At 40.1% G+C, this 25087-nt stretch overlaps 1 protein-coding gene across 6 annotated transcripts in view; it reads left to right on the top strand.

The window, feature by feature from the left end:
• Window positions 1-25087, top strand: part of LOC149256069 (protein ENHANCED DISEASE RESISTANCE 2-like) — a 313045-nt gene that overhangs the window by 144027 nt on the left and 143931 nt on the right. For all 6 annotated transcript variants that reach the window (XR_016267267.1, XR_016267266.1, XR_016267268.1 and 3 more), the window contains exons 6-10: window positions 3613-3680; window positions 3889-4005; window positions 4175-4215; window positions 4325-4425; window positions 4535-4630. Coding sequence is in view for 3 of the 6 variants with exons in the window: in XM_089460657.1 (XP_089316783.1) it covers window positions 3613-3680; window positions 3889-4005; window positions 4175-4215; window positions 4325-4425; window positions 4535-4630 (423 nt within the window). In the remaining 3 variants the exon portion in view is untranslated. The remainder of the gene's footprint in view (window positions 1-3612; window positions 3681-3888; window positions 4006-4174; window positions 4216-4324; window positions 4426-4534; window positions 4631-25087) is intronic.

Raw genomic sequence — 25087 nt, 5'->3', positions numbered from 1 at the left:
GGTGCAAGAAGTCGTAAGTGTATCTTCCTGGGGTATTCAAACACCTCCAAAGCATACTGTCTCTATGATGAAGTCAATAAAAAGTTTGTTGTATCTAGAGATGTAATCTTTCTTGAATCATCCAAATTGACAATGTTGTTGAGCGGCAACTTGATCGCTTGGATAGATTTGCAAATGCAAAACCATTTCAAGAATTTGATAATCAAATTCCACGTCTTGAAGGGGGGATTCCTATACTAGATCAACCTATGGAATCTTCTTCTGAAGCACTCTCTCTCCTGCATGAAGCTCCAACAACGGATGATACTTTGAGTGATTTGATTGACAAAATTGGGAGACTTAATCTTGATTCAGTCCCAACTCAATCAACAGAGTAGCTTGTACCATCTCAGAAAGGTCCCCCAAAGTGGCTGACAAAGACACTTGAAAGTGTTCATCCTGATGAGGTTAGAACGACAGGAACTAGAAATTCAACCCGACAAAATGGAGGTGATGTAGATGACTCTGATTCACTTGTTGATATGGATGTTTCTTATGATTGTGAATTGAATTTGTCTACAGATTTTGAACCAACTTACTTCAGAGAAGCTGCTTCTCATGATGAATGGAAAGATGCAACGCAAAAGGAGTATGATGCCTTGATAAAGAATGGCACTTGGAAACTGGTTGATCCTCCATTGGGAACCAAACCAATTGGCTGCAAGTGGGTCTACAAGAACAAGTATAAAGTTGATGGCTCACTTGACAAGCACAAAGTCAAGCTTGCAGCAAAAGGTTTTGCACAGAAGGAAGAGGTCGATTATGAGGAGACTTTGGCCCCCACAACAAAATGGGCTACCATCTGGACACTCTTTGCCCTAGTAGCTCAGAACAGTTGGAAAGTCCATCAAATGAATGTAAAAACTGCTTTCTTGAATGGAGATCTAAAAGAAAATGTTTTTATGTCCCAGTCTGAAGGATTTGCTGTGAAAGGACATGAACATAAAGTATGCAAACTTGTGAAATCCTTGCATGGCCTCAAACAAGCACTGCGAGTCTGGTATGAAAAACTAACTGAGCATCTTCTGAAACTCAATTTCAAACATTATCATCTTGATGATGTAACTTTGTTTGTCAAGAAAGTTGGAAAAACAATTGTGTATCTTGTGGTATATGTAGATGATCTTTTGATGATAGGGAACAATGAGAGCTACATTTCATCCATAAAGAAGGAATTGAGGAAAGGTTTTGCAATGACTGATTTGGGCTATGTTCATTACTATCTTGGTATTGAAGTAACTCAACATTCGAAGTCCATATTCCTTTCTCAAAAGAAGTACATTGGAGATCTGTTGAACAGGTTTGGCATGGCTGAATTGAACCCTCTGACTACTCCAATGGAACAAAACTTAAAGCTCACATCCATTGAAGGAAAAGAATTTGAGGATGCAACAAATTATAGACAGCTTGTAGGAAGTCTCAACTACATCACTACTACCAAACCAGACATTTCGTTTGCGGTTGGAATCCTCTCCAGATTTATGCAGAAGCCTTGTGAGGGACATTGGTCTGCCACAAAAAGAGTTCTAAAGTACTTGAAGGGAACTCAAGACTTTAGACTCAAATTTACACAGGTGGGCGACTTCATCTTGGTTTGATACTCTGATTTAGACTTCGATGGAGACAAAGAAATTGGGGTATCTACTTCGGGTTATGCTATGAGTATTGGATCAAGAGTTGTCTCCTGGAGATCATGCAAACAATCAGTTCCAGCAGATTCCACAACAGAGGTAGAATATGTGGCAATAGCTGAGGCAACAAAAGAAATTGTGTGGCTCAGGAAAATTCTGGAAGATTTGCAGGTAAAACAAGTGCATTCGATTCCACTCATGATTGACAATACCTCGGCAATAAAGTTGGCCAAGAACCCAAAGTTCCATGACCGAACGAAGAACATAATACAAAATATCATCTGATTTCACATCATGTTGAGGCCAAAACAATCCATCTTCGCCATTGTTCCACTAATGAGCAGATTGCAGACATCTTCACCAAAGCGCTTGGAAGAGAAAAGCTTGAAAGATTCAGAACGATGCTTGGACTCACCAACATCCCTTCAGATTAAGGGAGGGAATGTTGACACCTAGTCATAGGGATTGGATGAAGAACTGTAAATAATGTAAATAAATAATAGAGAAAATGGAGAGTCATCAGGAGATGAAATTCAACAGTAACGCCCTCATGTATATAATAGTGAACAGCCTAAATGAATAGACAATCTCATTTTGAGGAGTTACCTCTTGCCCTGACACGTGAATGAGGGAAGGAAGTTGCATAGGTCATTGTTGACATTGTACTTCAGGCTATCGAGTGTACATGGAGAAAGTGTTGTCTTGGTCATCACAAAAAACACAAGGTGTCTAGAGCAGCATGCTTAAGCGTGGAGGGTAAATATGAACACATCTTTTGGGCCTGCTGCAGTGCACATTTGGTGAACCTATTGCTGAGCAATATGGGCTCCCAAATTGTGTTGATTTGATAGTGTTTTGAAGAGCCGAAGGAGGTGTAGAGCTTCATAGAAGCCATCACATGTCTCAAGTCTTTTATTGGCTATTTGCAAATTTGGAGCTTCTTAAGATAACTAGACATTGTTTTGATGTTTTCCTATAGAGGGTTGAATTTTGATAATAGACATTCAATCTAAATTCTAATGTATTGAAATCTGGGCACTCACAGATTGGTAAGATTAATTTTGTCTTGCACTTTATAGTCTTGACAAGGCTTTTGCAGGTGAAAGAAGCATTGCTATTGATGGTATGCAATAATCTTTGGACTGAATGGAGACAATCCTACAATGAGAGTGTAAATAGTCTAGAGGCCTGTTGTTGATGTTGATTGGTCGGATTGGATTTTGTAAACGAATTGTGGAATTGTTGTGGATGCTTGACACAGATAAACCTAGTTTGGGAGAGAATGTATGAGGGCGTTTACTCCATTGTAGATAAGAGAAGATAATTTCTATTAATGATTCTTTGTTTTCATCTTCCTCGCAGAGGAAGTGAAGGTGAGCTTTTATATGCTTTGTCTTGGAGTAACAAACTGGAATTTTCACCAGATTTAATACTCCTTGATTATCACAGTACGAAGGCTTTGCACCACTCTGCTGGACATGTATCCTCAGGAATTCTCCTAGGCATACTGCATAACCTCAAAAAGTATGGGAGCATGTCTTAATTCCTTGTTAACTTAGTGAAGCTACACATGCTTTATGTACTATGCAGATACATTTACTTTCTTAACTATGCATAGCGGTCACGTTATTTACATATCTATGTTGACATTGGTCATTACATTCTCTGCACTGATGTTATCTGTGCCAGATTGAACTCACTCTTCTGATTGGTTTTCTAAGTTTATTTGAATCAAGTCAGCATGAATAAAGAAATATGTTGTTGCATTGAGTTCCAGATATCATAAATTTTTGAAAGCCTGTAAATTTAGATGTAATGTGTTATTTTATTTGGTAGGAGTTATCTTATATATAAACTTGTCTAGTTTATTGGTATGCTTGTTGACTTAATAATTGTATAGATGTTATGCTAATATGATGTGTATGGTATTTTGTAATAACAGGTTCAGTGCACAAGAGGATGATGACGATAAGCGACCAAGTATTGCCCGAAGAATAACGATAGGAAATGGTATGCTATATTTGCAAGTTTTATGTATCACATGTTAAGGAACTTTGTTCGCTTCATCACATAATCACTCTAAAATATCTGTTGTTTTCATACTGTTGTATTTATCATTGACATATCGGATACTTTTAAAAGTTTGTATTTCTTATGGAGTTACTTCTATCATGTCAAGAGGCTGAGATTACTGGTGATTGATTACCTTTATGAGCAGGACCTCCTGAGTCGGTGCTCGATTGGACCAGGGAAATTGACTCAGGTTCTTACTATCAAAATAATCACGATCAAGGTTTCTCAAGAAAGCACTGGCGCCTGGTTCGGTGCCAAAATGGCAAGCTCCTCACACCTACCATTTTAGTTTATTATTGAAAGGGAATCAAATTTCAGAGAAATACTTGCAAATAGCAAGAGCTTGCTGTTAGGTGGTTTGTAGGAAATTTCTAGTTGGACTAAAATAATTGGCTTCATTGAAGTGATGTACAAAATTTTGGTGTACACAGGACTTCGGATCTTTGAAGAGCTTCTGGAGGCTGACTACTTGGTCTGTAACTTTGTTATTGGCACTTTTTAATGTAATTAAAGTTTTTTTCAAAACAGATGATTTCTACTAGTCAGAAATGTGTTAATAGAAAAAAAAATGGCATTTGCAGCCACAGAGCTGCAGCAGAGCTATGAAGGCAGTTGGTGTTGTGGATGCTCCTTGTGATGCGATTTTTAAGCTTGTCATGGGGATGGATGAAACTCGATATGAGTAAGAATTGTATTGGTCTTTTGTTCTATCAGCATAAATTTTTCAGTTGCTCCTTTGGCAATATGCTGATTTACCTTTCTGAAGTTGTTTTGTACTTCTGTTGATGTAGATGGGATTGCAGTTTTAACCATGGAAGCATGGTAGAAGAGGTAGATGGTCATACTGCAATTCTATATCACAGGTTGCAGCTGGACTGGTTTCCGATGTAATATTTCCTGACTCATGTCATATTCTAATCTTATCATGAAAGGGTGATTCATATTGTTTCTTCTTTAAACTGCAAGCTTTGGACCTTAGGTCTTATTGTATGTTTGGGAATGTAGGTGTTTGTACACAGTCATGGGTATTTCCTTGTATCTAAGACGAGGTATATAAACAGATTCGCTGGTCACAAGGTCGCACAGGGCATGTGCTTAGTTAGGCTGTCTTTTCATTTACTATTTATTGATTATTATCAAGATTTTTTTAATTTATTTTTATTTCATTGGCTTCCCCGTTAGAAATGTTTTGTCCTCAAAGCATAAAAAGGTTATGCCTTCATTCTGACTGCTACTGCTTTCCCATGATTCTTCATTCTTGAGTTGGCGATGGTTGAAAACATGAGACAATATGATCTTCCAAGTGCTAAACAGATTTGTTGAATTGTAAGAGTGTTTGATCACCCTAATACATTTTTTTGTGAAATGTTGCACTTATAGGATCCCCGAGATGAGCTTTTATGAGACTCAACAGTACTGGTATCTACATTCTTCAAAATATAGGTCGATTGCTTTTGGTCTGAGCAATGTTGTTATATAATAATAATAATAATAGTCATGGCCAAGCTAAACATCAAATTGGTGTATGAGATTCCCTTGTTTGTGGGACAAGGGACCCCCTTGATGCAGCAATTTCACTGCAAAAAGTCTATGGAGGTGTATACCGTCTACCCCCCTCTGGATTTGAATCTGTGACCTCTTTGGAGGAAACACATGCTCTTAACCATTATTTTGTATTATAGAATGGTTACAGTGTCAGCTCTTGTGATTAGGATGCTGATAAGATGTCCTTCTGCCATGATCCCTATTTTTTTTTAATCATAGTTGTAGTGCTCTCTTATTTCACCTTTGGTAGCATGTCATCCTTGCACACTTGTGTTGCTTTCTTGATGTTTGCTTTAAGAGAGATACATGAATTTGTTAGGGAATCTATATATTTTGTTTGTACTGCAACTTCTAACGATATACCTCTTTCATTATTTATGTCTATTACATCTAACGATATCCCTGCTTCAATTTTCATGTTTATTACAGTTTGACAGTTCTGTGTGCAAATTAAAAATTTAATAAGTCATGGTATTGGTGTTTATGTTAGTTACTGTGGTGGATCACGATGAAGACCCACTTGCCTTTATTTCCAATTTGTATTGGAACCCACATAGAGTCCAGGATGGTAGTTGAAATATGATGTATACGAAAGCTCACATTGCACAAGGAAAGGCAATGCTGGTAGTATCTCATACATTTTGTGTCAACATTCAGTAAGATGAAGGACGTGGCTAAATAGTCAAGATAAACGATTGAATATTTACCGGAGTAGTTGATGATAAATAATATAATCAGTGACAAATGAAACAGTGAGGATAAACGATTGGCTGTTTGCTGGGATAGTCCATGTAAACATGAGATCCATTAAGCATTGAGAAGGATTGCTAAGTTCTAAAGTACATGGATCCCCTTTTTTTTGCCAAGAAAAAATATTATATTTAATATTTCAAATGAGAAATCAGAATATACATGGTTCAGCCTGTTAGGCTTCCAAAAATGGTAGTTTCTGAGGCTACTCAGATCAATCTAGTCCTGTCATGATTACAGTCTTCCCTATCAAAAGGCATAGATGAACATCATGGGTATCGAGACCTTTCAATAAACATGATAAAAAGACTATCTTAGACCTGTAGGAAGTCAAAACCTTCTGTTATGCCTCTTATCCCACACCTGGGTCAGAAAAACAGTCCATTTAAAACTAAAAACGTCGTCAAAGAGTCTGAAATTAGCAGCTTGTTCTTGTATTCTAACTCTGCGAGTGTTCCTTACTGCATGAAGAGTGCTTTGTTAGACAATTTATCTGGCTGGAAATTTTCATCTCTTAAAAGATAAATGAAAGCGATGGCTTCAAATTTTTTTCCATGTAACAAAGCATCCAACCCTCTTGCCTGTGGGCAAGGGTAAGATATTCTTCTGGGTTCTAGGCCATACCACGGCACGGCTTGAAGCCATTACTACAATATACTTGATATGAGCTCAACATGTCACTTGTGGAAATTGAGCCTGAATGGGGAGGATAAGAATCATTCCTTCTGACCACCCGAGATAAAGCCAATTGACAACTTAAAAGTTAAAACTTATTTCTTACCTTCAGGATTATATTTTTTTTGTTGGATTTACAGTCAGATTTTCAATTCTGCTTATTCCATTTGCAGGGAGCATTTTTTTTTAGGGAGCGCACTCCCGACCTGCTCCCGAGTCGCTCCCGTCCGGAGCGCGGATTGGGAGCGGGATCGGGGGGGGGGGGGGGGCGCTCCCCCGCAACACTGGGGAGAAATACCCTCCATTGCACAACCTTCCTCATCAAGGAAGACCCCTCCTAGCCCTTGGGAGAATTTAATTTGGTCAAGGAAAAATGTAATTTTTGAAGTGAAATCCACAAGTACACAAAAGTACAAGTCGGCTTGCCAAGACTCATATAAGTAGACCTCATCACTTTGGAGCATCATCACACACATCTTTCTTCTCTTGGATTGGTTCGTTCAACTTTGAAATTGCAAATCTTTCTTCAAACGTGCGAAGGAGAGAGGGTTTTTCTGTTGGCCGGATTCATCTTCTGATTTGGGACTTTGACCAGCGTTGACTTCTTGATCTTGGAGCTTGATTTAACTTTTTTGATTTGGGATTTTGGATTTGTCTTGGAGGCTGAATTCAGAGGCAAGGAGAACAAACTTTTTTGGGAACTTTGATGGTTGACCGCACATATGAAGCTGGTATTTGACTGCAGGGATGACCTTGATGTCGACCAATTTCTGAGACACATTTTGGGACTGTTTTGACCATGTTTGATTGAGCTAAAGAGGCCCGAGTTTTTTGCTGCCAAGACGAAATCTTTTGGAGGCACTTTGACTATTGAATGTTGGCTGGTTAAGACATCTTTGACTTCTGTTTATTGCTGTTGACTTTGACCAAAATTTGTAGACTTTTTCTTTTGATCATATTTGACTATTGGGTTCTTCTTTCATTGGATATGGGTTAGTTAACTTTTGGGATAGTCAAAGGTTTGACTTTGACTCATTGTTAATGAATTGGAACATTGTATCTCCCTGCTGAACATTTGATGATAATCTAATAGAAGAAGAATTTTGAAAGGGTTTTCCCCCTTTTGGGATTTTTCTTTATTCTTTGACCAAATCTTGTGTCTCTTGTTATTGCTCTTGGCTGTCTTCTATTGTGCATTGGATTTATTGTTCTATCTACAATTTGATTATTGTTATTGGAAGATTGAATTATTGAACAAATTTATTGCTAATTGAAGTAGAATTGGAATAAGCTATGTGACTGGATCTGTAGAGGGAGGATTCAAAAGCATGAAGAAGGAGAGCCCTTTGCATTTGTTGCTCGAGACAAGAAGAGGAAAGGAAGAGGTCCATCTAATTCAAGAAAGCCTGCTCTAGCATCCAGGGACTCTAATAGAAGATCAAGAAGGGACAAGGATTTGTCGAAAGTTGAATGCTGTAATTGTCACAAGCATGGTCACTATGCTCAAGGCTGTCCGAAAAATAGAAGAGCTCCAAGGTCTAACTACAACAATAATCGTGGCTTCAACAACAACAGGTTCAATGATAGAAGAAGAAAAGATTATTTCAATGATAGAAGAAGAAGAGATGCTCTTGATGATCGAGAAGAGGGCCACCGTCCTCAAAAGAGATAAAAAAATTCAAGTTATGGAAATAATGTAGCTGCTACTCAATCTAAACATATTCTTATTTCTGCTCTTTCTAGTTCCTCTCCTTCGTTGGTAGGTAGATAGTGGGGCCTCCATACATTTCTCAAGGTATCGTGAAGTTCTCTCAAACCTGGTTGAGAGGGAGACTAGTTTGAAGATCATTCTTGGGGACAACACTTGCCCTGTGATGGGTTTTGGTTTTGTCACATTTCATTTGGATTATGGGGAAACCGTACTTCTTCATGATATTATGTATGTTTCGGGATTGAAGTAAAAACACTCCAGAGTAACTTCCCTAATAACTAAGTTCCGGGGAGTTGAGTCTTTTACATAAGTTCATGATGCTAACATCATTTAGTACAATTCCCCCATGGGGGTACATAAATTGCATAGAGAAGAAAACTAGAAAAAAGTGAAAAATTGTCCTACAAGGCTTTTAAACTTGAAATTTGAACAAGTGTCTTGTTCAACCTTGGTGACTCACTGTAAGTCCTGCCTAGTACATATGGGGAAGTAACACCCAACCCCAAGAAATGCCAAACTTGACTAGAAGAGGGTGATGGCATTCAATTGAACTAAAAACATGTTAAAATGTACAAATAAAGAGTGTCTTGATCCATCGAACAAATTTCCAAATCATCAATAGGATGGCCTCTCCATATGAAAATAGCATTCATTTTGACGAACGAAAAGAATTTGTCTTGTATCTATGTGGGACCATAAAAGTTTGCCTTGAATGAGAGTTAGACAAGCATTGAAGGCATCAACAATGATATGAATTGTGGATACATGAAGAACATGTGTAGCTATTGGTTGGAAATCTGCATCTTAGGACAAAAAAATTCTCTTGTGGTTACCGATGTATGTAGATGGATAGCAACTCTCATAGCACAGTGCAGGGTAAAGTTCTTTGACTGACCAAAGCCCTGTCATTAGATCAATTCTGAAGACAATCCATTAGAGTCTCCTAACCTTGCTTGTTTACATTAGTCAACCCATTTGTGTCGAGAAGAACGTTCCACATTAATATTGACAAGGAGCATTGGGCAAATAGATGATCAACTCTTTCATTGCCTGGTTCGCAGAATGCACACTAGTTGGGACCTTGTCAACTATGATTTTGACCATTATCTCCAGCCAAAGATGATTGGGACATTTTTTTTTATAAGTAAGAGTCAAACCTTCTATTAATCAAAGTAAATTACATAATATACAGCGTGCCCCAGACAGTAGGGTCGGCCAGGAAGCTTACAGGACCGAAACAACCAGGCCAAAGTAACCCCCATAAAGACACAATAATAACAAAAAGAAGAGTCCATTGAGCAAACGGGTACGAGACCCATGCACAACAGACCGACAACCCGAACCAACGTGCAACAAGCAACTAGCTCGATCAATCCCCGCCGTTGAAGACAAGGTTCCGATCCAACGGCAAGTGCGAAAATCGCAAGGCCAAGATGCTCGGGGATTAGCTGCGCGATGAGAGCGGTTTCTCTCAACCCTCATTGCCACGCATCGCCCCCTGATTGGAATCGCTTGCATTAACCAAAAAACTAGAAACCAACATGGAGCCGCGCGAAAACCATTCATGGAAGCGGGATCTGGTTTTGTGGAGCGTCGGGCCCACAGAGGGTCCCACCGTGGACCATCGGGTCTTGAACCTTGAGCAACCTGCACGACTGATCCCAACCGTAGAAAGAAGTGGCTCGATCCAACGCCCCACGAAGGTTAAAGATGATTGGGACATTTTAATCTTAAAAGGAATTTCCAATTTCCATATTGCCCTCCAACACTTGAACTTTTCATCCCTCACTTCTTCCTCTATTCTTTCTTGGTAACTTGTTTTTGTAATCAGAATCTTTGTGCTTTATTTTTTGACCATTAGAGTTCATCATCTTGATGAACTAATATGTCAATATATATTTATATCTACATTTATGTTTGGCCTTCTTTTATGTTGATATGAACACTACAAATACATATTTAGATATAATAAGTAGGGGAACAATACATGTGACCCATATTACATATACCATTTTTTGAAGTTAATCATACATCATTTTTGTTAAAATTTGGGTACTAGAGAACAAGTGGTTCCCTAAGGCTTTGATCTTTGGCCTAAGGAAAAGTGTCCAAGATTTATTTGTACTTTTTTTCCTAAAGTGACTTTATAAGTGGTAAAGTCAATTTAATTTAAAAGTGACTTTATAAGTGGTAAAGTTACATTCTAATTTAAAGGTGACTTTATTAAAGTCAATGAAGAATTAGAAAGTGAAAAAGTGACTATGGAAATAAAAGGCTAAGTAGGTTTTTATTTAAGTGCGTGAGTTAAAAAATAGAAAGTGAGAATTAAATGCACATTTATTCTCATCCTTAGATCTAAATGAATCTCAGCGATTAGATCTTAGGGTAACCCAAAAGGTCATTTAGAGAGTAAAAGGAGAAGAGAAGAGAGAAAGATCATTCATTCTTTCATGAGCATTTGAGAGGAAGAGAAGAGAGAGCAAGGAGAAAATTTCTGAGCAGTGAGGAAGTGAAGGAGAGTAGCAAGAAGACATTTAAGCAAATTTGGGCAGCAACATTTATTGGCATGCATCCCAAGACAAAACCGTACAAGAGAATGGCTTAGAAATCGAGGAAGAGAGACAACACAAAAATCGAGGAAGAGGGACAACAACAAGGGCACAAATTTTGAGGCAGCCATATTGTTGAAATCCGTACGGTTCGTACAAGTCATGGGCACGTTTTTTGAGGCATGCCATACACCATTTAATGTTGTTTTATTGCTAGAACAATTTTTGTTTTGGCTGTTCGCTGATTGGCACAATTTTCGAGGCAGAGTTCAAGCACAAAAATCGAGATAAGTTGTAATTTGTGGTTGCTGGAATTTTTACTGTGTATTTCAGTTTCTCTGTAAAAGCATTTTCAGAAATAAAGAAGAGCTCTCAAACTAGTTTTCCCCAAGAGTTGTAGGGAGTTTTTCCAGGGTCACATTGACCAAAAATCACTGTGTTATTTTTTGTGTGGCTGTCATAATTTTGCTATGTTTTATTTCTTCAACTTCAGTAGTTGTGAAATCTCTAAATTTGTGTTTTTAGAAAATATTGTCATTTCCAGATTTTAGAATTTTTATCATGCTTGGATTTAAAACTAAATGCATGGAGTGATAAGGAAAACTGATAACCGGAGTGGGGGTTGAAATTTTTTCAATTTTCTTCATGGTATCAGAGCTTGGTTGGCTGAAAAGTGCAGTTTGGGATAACAAAGTGAAAATTACAGCAAGCTGATTTTTACATAGAAAATAGAAACCTTTACCACATATTTGAAAATTTCAGTTTGGTAGGACAGTGAAACATGTCTTTGGGTTTGAGAGTTGAAGACAGGTTGGATGGGCAAAACAACTACAGTGCATGGAAGGAGAGAATCCAGAGCATCTTTGAGGAAGCAGAAGTCTGGGGCATTATGGTAAATACCACATAGAACCCAGTAGCAGTGCCTTGCTAACCTTGTACCATTGACAAAGTTTAACAAAAAGAATGCTAAGGCAAAAAGATTGATTTTGGAAGGAATTAAAGAGCATGTCATTCCTCATGTGAGAGGAAAGACTTATGCACATGAGATGTGGACAACTTTGACCAGTCTTTAGCAGAGCTCAAATGAAAACGGAAAAATGGTCCTAAAAGAGAAACTGAAGGCCATTAAAATGGCTAAGACTTACAGTGCTACAACATACCTCACAAAGATCACTTCATTGAGAGATGAGTTGGCAGCCGTAGGTGAGATCATTGCACCCACTGAGTTGGTGACGATTGCTTTGAATAATCTTCCCAAGACTTGGGAGAATTTTGTGGATGGCATTGTTGCACGGGAAAACCTTCCCGATTGGGAGAGGTTGTGGGATGATTATATTCAAAATGAGATCAGAAAGAACCATCTTGGGGCAGCCAAACAGGTGGAGAAGGATGACAATCTGGCATTGTTAGCAAGAGACAAGAAGGCCAGAGCAAAGAAGCAAGCTTCCAATAGTGGAGGCAAAGGCAAAGGTAAAGGAAAGCAACAAAACCAGGAGAAGGACTATTCCAAAGTTAAATGTTGGAATTGTCAAAAGTTGGAACACTATGCTGCTGTGTGTCCGGAGAAGAAGAACAAGAAAGGGAAAGACAAACCCATGGCAGTTTCTGCAGAGATAGAGAGCTTTGATAAGGAGTTTGGGTTCATAGCTTGTGAGGCCACTAGTGCAGGATCACCTACCATACCGGTTCAGAGGGAGTGTGCATTCCCTGCTACTAGCAGAGCATCTTCTAGCATTTGGTATGTTGATAGTGGCACTTCCCGCCACATGACAGGAGTCAGAGAGTACTTCTCAGAGCTTTCGGAGGATGATATTGATATGGAGGTAGTACTTGGTGATGATAACATTGTTAGAGCAGTTGGTGTGGGGACATTGAAATTTGATAGGGGACCTAAACCTCCCTTGAAAGTGTCAAATGTTCTATATGTGCCTGGAATGAATAAGAACCTGATATCCATCTCAACACTTGAGGACAAAGGGTATGATGTGTTGTTCAGGAGAGGGCAGGTGCTTATATATCTTAGGGGAACTCCAACTTCTTCAGCTAGAGAGATTGGTGTGCCCCATGCTAAGGTGTACAAGTTCTCATTCAAGCCCCTGATGGCATTGAGTAGCAACACCCGAGACAGGACCGACAACAGATCTAGCAGTTCAGAGTTGTGTGAGATTTGGCACCGTAGGATGGGGCACATGTATCATGGGGCCTTGAGTACATTGCGGAGATCACCATTGGTGTGCCAGATATCAGTTATGATCACCTTGATGTATGCAGAGGATGTGCTATGGGGAAGTTTGCCAGATCCCCTTTTCTTAGCAGTGATAGCAGAGCGACTGAGATCCTTGACTTGATTCATACCGATGTGAGTGGTCGGACATCTCATGTATGGTGGCTATGAGTATTATGTTTTATTCCTTGATGACCACTCCAGGAAGACTTGGATTTATTTCTTGAAGACCAAGAGTGAGGTCTTCAAGTGGTTTCAAGAGTTCAAAGTTCTGGTGGAGAACTGGACAGGTAGGAAGATCAAGGTGCTCAGGTCAGACAATGGAGGGGAGTATACCCTTGGTGAGTTTGTTGATTTTTGTGCTGAGACAGGCATTAGGAGGGAGTTCACAGTTCCTTACAACCCCCAACAGAATGGGGTTGCGGAGAGGAAGAACAGATCCATTGTAGGGGTTGCCAAATCCATGCTTCATGATCAGGGGTTACCTTTATTTTTGTGGGCAGAGGCCTGCAACACTGTTGTGTACTTGCAGAACAGGAGTCCACATCGTGCCTTGGGGAATGTGACTCTGGAGCAAGTTTTTTCTGGGAAGAAGCATGATGTTGGGCACTTTCGTATCTTTGGGTGCCTTACATATTCCTATTTTCCCAAGGAGAACAGGACCAAGCTAGAGCCCACTGCAGACAAGGGCATCTTTGTGGGTTATAACTAGACCTCGAAAGCTTATTGGATTTATATTCCTGCGCAGAGGAAAGTGGTTGTCAGGCGCGATGTGAAGTTTGAGGAGGAGAGAGCTTTCAGGAGGTCACGGGAGTTAGAGTACCTAGAGTCACCAGACCCTCCGGAGTAGCTGAGTCAGTCACATGGATCCAGTGGTCAAGGATCAGGAGGTACATCGATTATAGTTTCAGGTCCATCAGTGAGCAGTGGCTCTCAGAGTTAGGGGGGTGGTTCTTCGGGCAGCATGCAGGCAGTCCGTAGAGCAGTTCACAGGGTAGTCCACCAATGGACAGTTCACACGGTACTTCAGCATATAGAAGGATAGATTCAGGCACGAGGTCAGTTGGCAGACATTCAGGAGTTCAGGATTCTGATGATGATGAGGATTCTTTTGCTCCAATGGGAGAAGTATGCTTAGGGAAGAGGAAGCCCAAGTGGCTTCAAGATACCTTGTGCGAGGCCACATTAGTTGTTGGGCCAAAGAGATAGGGTAGAGAGAGTCAACCACTCGAGCGGTTTTGGAGTTACATGGCATTGGTAACAAACATTGTTGACTCCGAGCCTTCTAGTTATGAGGAGGCAGCCAGCCAGCAGGTTTGGAGATTGGCCATGATGGAGGAGTATTTTTCTATTATGAAGGACGATGTTTGGGAGGTAGTGCAGAGGCCTGAAGGTAAATCAGTTGTTACTTCCAGATGGCTCTACAAGATAAAGCATGCTGCAGATGGAAGCATTGAGAAGTTCAAGGCTTGATTTTGTGGCGAGAGGGTTCTCATAGGTAGAGGGAGTTGACTATGAGGAGACCTTCGCTCCCGTAGCTTGGTATAGTGTTGATTTGGGGTAGCATCGGATGTGCTCTAGCCATGAAAATTGGTGGAGAGGCTAAAGCACATGAGATCTCCAAGACCCAGAAATGGTTTGGGCAGATTCTAACTGGTTTGGGAGATATTAAAATAATTAATATTTTTAAGGGAGTTCCTAAGTCTAAACTTAGGAAAAATAAAATATTAATGGGTATTAATATAAAACTGGGTTAGAAAGTTCCAAAAGTCATGGATCAAACCAAATCTAATCTTAGCCGTTGATTAGAGATTTAATCTCAGCCATTTAAGGACCAACAGGAAAAGTATAAGAGGCTTGAGGGTCAGTTGGAGAACACACTGAGGGAGACTAGTCAGTTCAATTTCTAGAGGAGGGTTAGCTGAGAAATTCGAACTAGTGGTCTGGAGAGCAGCAGCAGGTAACAAGTACGGAACAAAGAGTCGAGAACAACACCAAGGGAACAACCCAGAGGTTGGAGATGTAGATGCAGAGGCTGCAGACTGCACATTGACTGCAGGGCCTGCGTGGGTGACGTAGAGAGGCAGGGGCTGACGCAGAGGTCAGCCAGGTTGACACTGAGACTGGAGGAAATGCTGAAGAATTTTCTCTCTATTGGGTAAGCCAGTTTGGCACATAGTTGTAATGAAGAATTGCTGAATAATAAAATCATCCCTTGCTGCACCGGTTTTCCCACATTGGCTTTTTTCGGAGACTTATTGTCCAAAATGTTTGTGTTGATGTGTTAAACCTTGTGCATGTGTTTGTTTCTGTATTATGATGGGACATCTGCAACATAATTTATTTTAATGTTTACTGAAGGATTTTCATAAATAACTTATCGGGAAATAAGTAGGTAAAATAAATCAGTTGTTGCAGTGATAGAATTTTCACATGGTATCAAAGCGAGTAATTAGAGACAGGAAGGGAAAATCAGTTATGGGCTGAGACCATGATGTAGAGGCATGTACGTTAGGAGACTCGCACAGATTTTCAGAAAATTGCACTAGAGAAAGTGATTTCGATTTCTCTATGTGGGCTTCCAGGCTGGAAGAAGAAGTGGCTTGTGTAATTAGCTCTGCATCATTAGAGGTATGGTATATAGACAGTGGGGCCCCTTGGCATATGACGAGAATGTTTCTCAGATTATCGGGAAGAGAAGATGAACTTTCAGATCACCATGGGGAACAAGACAAAATGTACTCCAATAGGGAGGGGTACCTTAGCGGTTCCATGCTACCAATGTGCTGCATGTACCAGGATTGGGGATGAACTTACTTTCCATGTCGCAACTTCAAGGCAAAGGCTATGACGTTTTCTTCATCAAGGAGAAAGTATACATCAAACACTCGAGCTAGAAAAGGAAAGTGCAAATCGGGATCAAAAGTAACAGGTTGTATAGACTACAACTATAATCACCAATGGCACTAATAGGTAGTCATGGAGACAAGGATTTGAACGAACTATGGCACAAAAGAATGGGACATTTGCACCATGGGGCTTTGAGAATTCTCAGGAGCACTGTAACAAGAATTTCGGATCTTAGTACGGAATGAGATGAGGTATGCAGAGGATGTGCTCTAGGAAAGTATGCCAAGGCAACATTTCTTAAAAGTAAAAACAGGGCCAAGAGGGTACTAAGATTGATACACTCAGATATCTGCGGACCCATGTCCACTAAAGCTCTTAGTGTTGCCGAGTACTTCCTTACCTTCATTGATCACCACTCAAGGAAACTTGGATTTATTTTCTAAAAACCAAGGACAAGGTTTTCTTTCGATTCAAAGAGTTCAAGGCTCTGGTGGAGAATCTAACTGGGAAGAAAATAAAAATTTTGCTCTCAGATAATGGTGAAGAGTATGTCGATTAGGACTTCACTGATTTTTGCGCTAAGGAAGGCATCAGAAGAGAGTGGACAGCTCCTCACAATCCGAAGCAGAATGGAGTAGTAGAAAGAAAGAACATGACTATTGTAGAAGCACCTAGGGCCATGATGTATGATCAGGATTTGCCAAAATTTTTGTGGGCAGAGCCGTAGAAGCATGCAACACAACAGTCTATGTTCAGAATATAACTCCTCATCCAGCATTAGGCAAGATTACTCGAGGGAAAGTCTTCACAGTGAAGACGCTTGAAGTCAGTCATTTCAGGATATTTGGGAGCTTAGCATATTGCCGCAAACCTGAGGAAAAGAGGAGGAAGCAGGATCAAACTGCAGAGAAATGATATCTAGTGGGGTATAGCGAGAACGCTAAGGCATACAAAAACTATCTTCTAGGGGGCATGAAGGTAGTAGTTCGATGAGATGTGAAGTTCATGGAAGACAAGGCTTTCAGAAAATCTCTAGAAATGCCTTTTGAGGAGTTGTCAAAAGAGGAACCGTTGGTCAAACCTCTTCAACCAATGCAAGAAAATAATTCTTCCTCGAGTCAGGAAGAATCATAAGATGAGGAGGAGTTAACAGAAGCACTTGCTGGCAGAGGAAGAACGAGCAGCGAACTTCGTCAGATTCTGCGAGATGCAGAGGAATTCATCTGTGAGCCAAGGAACAATAAGAGGGAGCGAAAACAACCAAATAGATATCAGGCATTAGTAGCTCAGGATGGGGAGCCTACCAGTTTTCAGGAGGCAACTCAACATTAAGTTTCGCTGGATGCTATGGTAGAGGAGTACAACTCCATAATGGTGAACGATGTCTGGGAGGTAGTGCCAAGGCCTCAAGATAGATCAGTGGTAGGTTTAAGATGGATATACAAGATTAAATACATTGCAAACGACAATGTTGAGAAATACAAAGCCAGGTTTGCGGCTAAGGGGTATGCTCAGAAGCAAGGAATTGACTATGAAGAGACCTTCGCCCCAGTAGCCAGGTATACATCTATTAGAACCGTGATATCTCTTGCAACACAGATGGGTTGGGAGATTTATCAGATGGATGTCAAAACGACATTTCTGAACGGTGTGATAGAAAAAGAGGTATACATTGAACAACTAGAGGGCTTTGAGACACATAAGAAGAAGTCTCATGTATGTAGATTGAAGAAAGCCTTGTATGGGTTGAAACAAGCACCTAGAGCATGGTATGAGAGAATCGATGGCTACTTGCAGAAAATGGGATTTGTCAAGAGTGACACAGATCCAAATCTCTACTATCTAGTTGTAGAGAATGAACCTCTAATCTTGGTATTATATGTGGATGATCTCTTCCTGACAGGATCATCCGGGGTCATAGGGGACTACAAGAAGAATCTAGCCACGAAGTTCGACATGAAGGATTTGGGACGAATGCATTATTTCCCAGGGTTGGAAGTTTGGCAGCAAAAGGGGGAGATCTTCCTTGGGCAAGGGAGATATGCTACAGAAATCCTCAAGAGATTCAGGATGGAGGACTGTAGACCCATGGCTACTCCAATGATAACCAACTGGAAGAAGATTGATGCATCAAAAGACAAAGATGTTGACCCCACCTTATATAGGCAGCTCATAGGGTCCCTGATGTATCTGGTCAATACCAAGCCAGACATTTGCTACGCTGTCAACACCCTCAGTCAGTTCATGGTGGAGCCGAAGAGGGCGCACTGGGCAGCTGTGAAACATGTTCTCAGGTTTTTACAGGGAACAGTCGATTATGAACTCTTGTACACCAGGGGTAAGGATATTAGATTGAGTGGGCTTACTGATGCTGATTGGGCAGGAAGTTCAGTGGATTAGAAAAGTACCTCTAGGTACAGTTTCAACATTGGATCCGGAATGACCTCTTGGTGTAGTAGGAAACATAAATCGGTGGCTTTGAGCTTAGCTGACGCAGAATATATGGCCACAAGCACAACTTCGTGCGAGGCCATATGGCTTAGAAAACTGTTGGTCAACCTATTTAGAAGAAATATGGAGGCGACCAGGATCATGTGTGATAATTAGAATTGCATCAAGCTCTCTGAGAATCCAGTGTTTCACGATCGGTCAAAGCATATTGATATCCAATGTCACTTTGTTAGAGATTGTGTCCAACGAGGTGCTGTACAATTGAGCTACACTCCTATAGGAGAGTAGGTGGCAGACATCCTTACCAAGAACCAAGTTTGATTATTTCAGGGAGAAGATGGGGATGATAAAGAATCCATTTCAGTAGCAGAAATGGGTATGATGTTGCAGTGCAGTAGTATTCAGCAGTAGCACGATGCACCATGATGAGAAGGAGTTTGCAGTGCAGATGCAGTGTTGGGAAGAAGGACCAGCAATAGCACGGATGCAGAGGGAGTTGTGGTGCTGATGTAGTGTTGGGAAGATGGACCAGCAACAGCACGGATGTAGAGGGAGCTACAATACAGATGTAGTAGTGGCAGTGATAGAGCCATGGGCAGCAGTACAGGATGTAGCAGTGCAGAGGATGTTGGGCGGGAGGCCTAACATCAACACAGGGACCAGTGCCGGATAATTAGGGTGATGCTGAGTGTGGAATATTACTAGAGCACAATCCTCGCTAAGATGGAGTGTTGATTTGGGGTAGCATCAGATGTGCTCTAGCTATGAGAATTGGAGGAGAGGCTAAAGCACATGAGATCTTCAAGACCTAGAAATGGTTCGGCAGATTCTAACCGGTTTGGGAGATATTAAAATAATTAATATTTTTAATGGAGTTCCTAAGTCTAAACTTAAGAAAAATAAAATATTAATGGGTATTAATATAAAACTGGGTTAGAAGGTTCCAAAACTCATGAATCAAGCCAAATCTAATCTTAGCCGTTGATTAGAGATTTAATCTTGGTTGTTGAAGGACCAATAGGAAAAGTATAAGAAGAGGCTTGAAGGTCAGTTGGAGAACACACTGAGGGAGACCAGTCAGTTCGATTTCTGGAGCGGGGTTAGTTGAGAAATTCGAACTAGTGGTCTGAAGAGCAGTAGGAGGTAGTAAGTACGAAACAGAGAGTTGGGAACAACACCAAGGGAACAATGCAAAGGTTGGAGAGGCAGACGCAGAGGTTGCAGACTGCGCAATTGCTGGAGGGCTTGTGTGGGTGACGCAGAGGGGCCGAGTGCTGACGCAGAGAGGCATGGGTTGACGTAAAGGGTCTGGGAGCTACACAGAGGTCAGCCAGATTGACACTGAGACTGGAGGAAGTGCTGAAGAATTTTCTCTCTGTTGGGTAAGCCAGTTTGGCACCCAGTTGTAATGAAGAATCGCTGAATAATAAAATCCTCCCTTGCTGCACCGGTTTTCCCACATTGGGTTTTTCCGAGGACTGATTGTCCAAAATATTTGTGTGAATGTGTTAAATCTTGTGCATGTGTTTGTTTCTGTATTATGATGTGACATTTGCAGCGGAATTTATTTTCATGTTTACTAAAGGATTTTCATAAATAACTTATCAGGAAATATGTAGGTAAAATAAATCAGTTGTTGCAGTGATAGAATTTTCACATATACATCTATTCGCTCCATTATATCGATGGCAGCAGAGATGGGTTGGAAGATCCACCAGATGGATGTGAAGACCGCATTTCTCAATGGCTTCATTAAGGAGGAGGTTTATATTGAGTAGCCGCATGGCTTTGAGGTGCATGGGAAGGAGTCCCATTTATGCAAATTGAAAAAGGAAATCTATGGCCTGAAGCAAGCTCCTAGAGATTGGTACTCGAGGATTGATACATACTTGCAACAGTTGGGTTTCACAAAGAGTGAAGCTGATCCGAACCTATACTTCATTGTGGTGGGTGAGGAGCCTCTCATTCTGGTGTTGTATGTTGATGGCTTGATCATCATTGGTGCAGAGAGACTCATTGAGGGCTACAAGAGAGATCTTGCTTCAGAGTTTGAGATGAAGGATATCGGCTTGATGCATTATTTTCTGGGATTGGAGGTGTGTGTGGCAGGAGGAGGGGCATTTCTTCCCGGGACAAGGGAATTACATTGTGGATATTCTTAGCAGATTTCACATGGAGGACTGCAAACTCATGTCTACACCTATGATCACTAACTGGAAGAAGCTTCACGCTTTTGATTCTGAGTTGGTGGATCCTACTGTATACAAACAACTGATTGGTTGTTTGATGTATTTGGTCAACACTCGACCATATATATGTTTTGCAGTTAACACTGAGTCAGTTCATGTGTGAGCCCAGGAGAGTGCACTGGGTGGTGGTAAAACACATTCTTCGTTACTTGCAGTGGACTGTGGATTTTGGTCTGGATTATAGATAGGGTGACGGAGTGAGACTGGCAGGGTACACAGATTTAGATTGGGCAGGTTGTGCTTCAGATAGGAAGAGTACCTTTGGGTGTTGTTTTGGGTTGGGTTCGGCAGTTGTGTCATGGATCAACCGGAAAGAACAATCAATTGTATTGAGCTCAGCTGAGGCAGAGTATATGGCTGCTAGTTTGGCTGGTTGTGAGGCCATATGGCTTCGCAAGATGTTGTTTGGTGTATTTGGTCAGGCATTGAGACCTTCATTAATTTACTGTGATAATCAGAGTTGCATAAAACTCACGGAGAATCCAGTTTTTCATGACAGGTCAAAGCATATTGAGATCAAGTATCACTTCATTAGAGACTATGTCCAAAAGGGAGCTGTCAAGCTTGAGTACATTTCCACAAATGAGTATGTAGCGGACATTTTCACCAAAGCCTTACCATAGGGCAAGCATGTCTACTTCAGAGACAAGATGGGAGTGGTGAGGAATACTTTCCTCGGTAAGAGGGAGTGTTAAAATTTGGGTACCAGATGACAAGTGGTTCCCTAAGGCTTTGATCTTTGGCCTAGGGAAAAGTGTCCAAAATTTATTTGTACTTTTCTCCTAAAGTGACTTTATAAGTGGTAAAGTCAATTTAATTTAAAAGTGACTTTATAAATGGTAAAGGTCCATTCTAATTTAAAAGTGACTTTATAAGTGGTAAAGTTACATTCTAATTTAAAGGTGACTTTATTAAAGTCAATGAAGAATTAGAAAGTGAAAAAGTGACAATGGAAATAAAAGGCTAAGTGGGTGAGTTAAAAAATAGAAAGTGAGAATTAAATGCACATTTATTCTCATCCCTAGATCTAAATGAATCTTAGCCATTAGATCTTAGGGTAACCAAAAGGTCATTTAGAGAGTAAAAGGAGAAGAGAAGAGAGAAAGATCATTCATTCTTTCATGAGCATTTGAGATGAAGAGAAGAGAGAGCAAGGAGAAAATTTCTGAGTGAGGAAGTGAAGGACAGCAGCAAGAAGACATTTAAGCAAATATGGGCAGCAACATTTATTGGCACGTATCCCAAGGAAAAACCATATAGCAGGAGAAAGGCACAAAAATTGCGAAAGAGGGATAGCACAAATATCGAGGAAAAGGGAAAAAAGCAAGGATACAAATTTCAAGGCAGATTTGGGCACGAATTTAGAGGCAGTTGTACTGTTGAAATATGTATGGTCTGTACAACAAGTTCTGGGCACATTTTTTGAGGCAAGCCGTACAACATTTAATGTTGATTTATTGCTGGAAAAATTTCTGTCTTGGCTGTTCGCTGATTGGCACAATGTTTGAGGTGGAGTTCAAGCACAGAAATCGAGATAAGTTGTAATTTGTGGTTGCTGGAATTTTTACTGTGTATTTCAGTTTCTATGTAAAAGCATTTTAAGAAATAAAGAAGAGCTCTCAAACTGGTTCTCCCCAAGAGTTGTAGGTGGTTTTTCAAGGGTCGCACTGAACAAAAATCACTGTGTTATTTTCTGTGTGTGGCTGTCATAATTTTGTTGTGTTTTATTTCTGCAATTTCCGTAGTTGTGAAATCTCTAAATGTGCGTTTTCAGAAAATATTGTCATTTCCAAATTTTAGAATTTTTATCATGTTTGGATTTAAAACTAAATGCATGGAGTGATAAGGAAAATTGATAACCGGAGTGGGGGTTGAAATTTCTTCAATTTTATTATTATATAGCACCCTAGGTTGGTTATACTATATAGTGGTTTAACCGCCTATCCAGTAACCATAATGTCTACATGTTATATTGGTTACACATCATTGACATTATTAACTACTATGTGAAATGTCTTGTTTTAGCTCTTGGGAGCATTGAGGGGGTGTCTTGGGAGCGACATTCTTGAATGTTTTCTATTTGGATAGTGAATGTGTTTTTATGCAAGGGGGCACACTACAAAAAATTAGTTGTATAAGGGAGTGTTTAGAAAGTGCAGTCTCGAGGGTGCTTCTTGAATGCTCCCTTTGGGAACGAAGCATTGGTTGGGTGGGGGGGTTGACGATTCCATGAAGCATATTGCTAGCAACTCTATAATGTGCCTAGGAAGAAGCTTCAATTGGATCCTTGTTCTTAGGTTTATCTTGCAAAGCATCATGTGATTAGAACTCTCCTCTCCGTGTCAAAATTGGGAAGGCAAACTACATATGCTAGATGTCTTCTTAACAATAGTTAGGGATCCTTTCATCACTTCTCTATCTTGGGTAGGCACCTTCTATTTGAGGTTGAATCACACCATTTTGGATTAACTATATAACTTTAGTGGGGTATCCAATTTTTTCCACCTCCCATGTATAAATGTTTTCGACATAGGGTATAAGTTGGGATTTCTCTTATTTGTGATGGATTGAATCCTCTTACACAAATAGTCTGTGTTGTCATATATCTTTCTTTACTCATTATTGCTGGTTTAGTTTCAAGATTTGCCACAATAATCCCACTTTGTATTATGTTGATGATACTCTTTAGGTCCCATTGACCTACTTTTGTGGTCATTGATCAGATGTAAATAAATCATCTTATCTTGTTAACTTGGTAGCTTAATCAAGTTTGCCTATGGGCTTTTATACGGTATTCAAAAAATTCATTGTTGATGGTGCACGAGATTTGTGACTGGGGATACTTTGAGGGTATAGATCAAAATAATAAACTATAATTATTAAAGAAAGTCAGAACTAAAATCAATATAATTTAGCAATGATCTAGAATGTAGACACTCTCTCTACCAGTTTTGGACCGTTGCCTAAAAATCTAGTAGGTCTTGTGGGAGAGCTCACAAGACAAGAGCTAGACTAAGGGACAACAATATGAGGTGGAGGCCCACTGTCACCACAACTCACCACCTCCCGCGCTTCAGTGGACTTTCACCACAAGGGAGGCTTCCTTGAGCTAAGTGACATTCTTGAGGCTTCCTTAGAGGTGACAAAGATAGGCTCAAGAATGACACTTAGCTCAAGGATGATGCTCAATCAACAAAGACAAGGCAAAGTGTGCTTTGAAAGGGACCTATTTAGGGCTCTTATCACCTAGGGTTTATTGAATAAGCAAGGACAAAGGCTTACCAAGGTGCATAAGGCCAAGAAAAGGCTTGATAAGATATGTATGATCAATAATTGGAGTAACAAACCTTCAACAAGCCGCAAGTTGAGGCCTAGGATTAGGTTAACGTTTGCACTAGCGCAAAATTACCTAGGGCTTGTGATGTCAGCCCTAAAATGGAAGAAGTTTTTGTGGAAAAGGATGAGTCTTGATGCAATCAGGCTTAGACCACGTGGTTAACCTTCCCAATTGCCAACACACTCCTCCTAGTTGAACTCAATTGTAGCCCTAGCCTAGCAACGTGCCTTCAAGGGCTGAAAATGCAAGAAAGAGGGAGAAAGTAAAGTTGAAAAATGTTTTTATGAGGTTTGATCACCTATGTGGATGGCAAGTGCTTGATCCATAGGTGATGTAGTGTAAAGGGAGACCTAATGGAAAAGTAAAACTCTAGTATGGAGTAAGGGAAAGAACCTAATTTTCAAAACCCTAGCTATCATTTCATGAGGGGATACAATTACTGAAAAGAGTTGAACATAAACATTCATTCAAGGGATTGTCACACATTCTTTTAGGGTAATGCATACAATACTTTGCCAAGATTTCATAGAAAAATATTCAACAAAACTAGCACATAGAAACCCTAACAATAACCATTCCATGCAATAGCCATAAAAATAAAAATATAATCAACATGTAGAATACATACAAGAAATGCATGAACCAATCGTTTATTATCCCCAAATATTCCACATCAAGAGAATGTCTCCAAAATCAAAATATCCATAATAGGTCACATCTCGACAAGCATGCTGAACTATTTCAACTATGCCAAAATCCTCTTAGGAGGCTGAGTTCTCCACAAGTGATGATGATAAATGAAAGTGAGGTGACTTCTATTTATATGAGGTCTACCTCAGTAATTTCTAACTAATGAAGGCCCTAAAACAAGTTTGAGATGAAATAAACTTGGGTTACAAGCCAACCCACTAGCTTAATTATAAAACAAGCAATAATTTCCCTCATGTGTGAGCTATAGCTTCAAGAAATGCTGACATCATGCCCTTTTAGGGCTCCAAATGCC

Source organism: Pinus tabuliformis, chromosome 7, assembly GCF_031772625.1.
Source record: "Pinus tabuliformis cultivar Carrire ecotype Pingquan chromosome 7, CPIR1, whole genome shotgun sequence".
Classification (NCBI taxonomy): Eukaryota; Viridiplantae; Streptophyta; class Pinopsida; order Pinales; family Pinaceae; genus Pinus; species Pinus tabuliformis.
The sequence above is the reverse complement of the archived record's forward strand: the minus strand, read 5'-3'. Positions and strand labels throughout refer to the sequence as shown.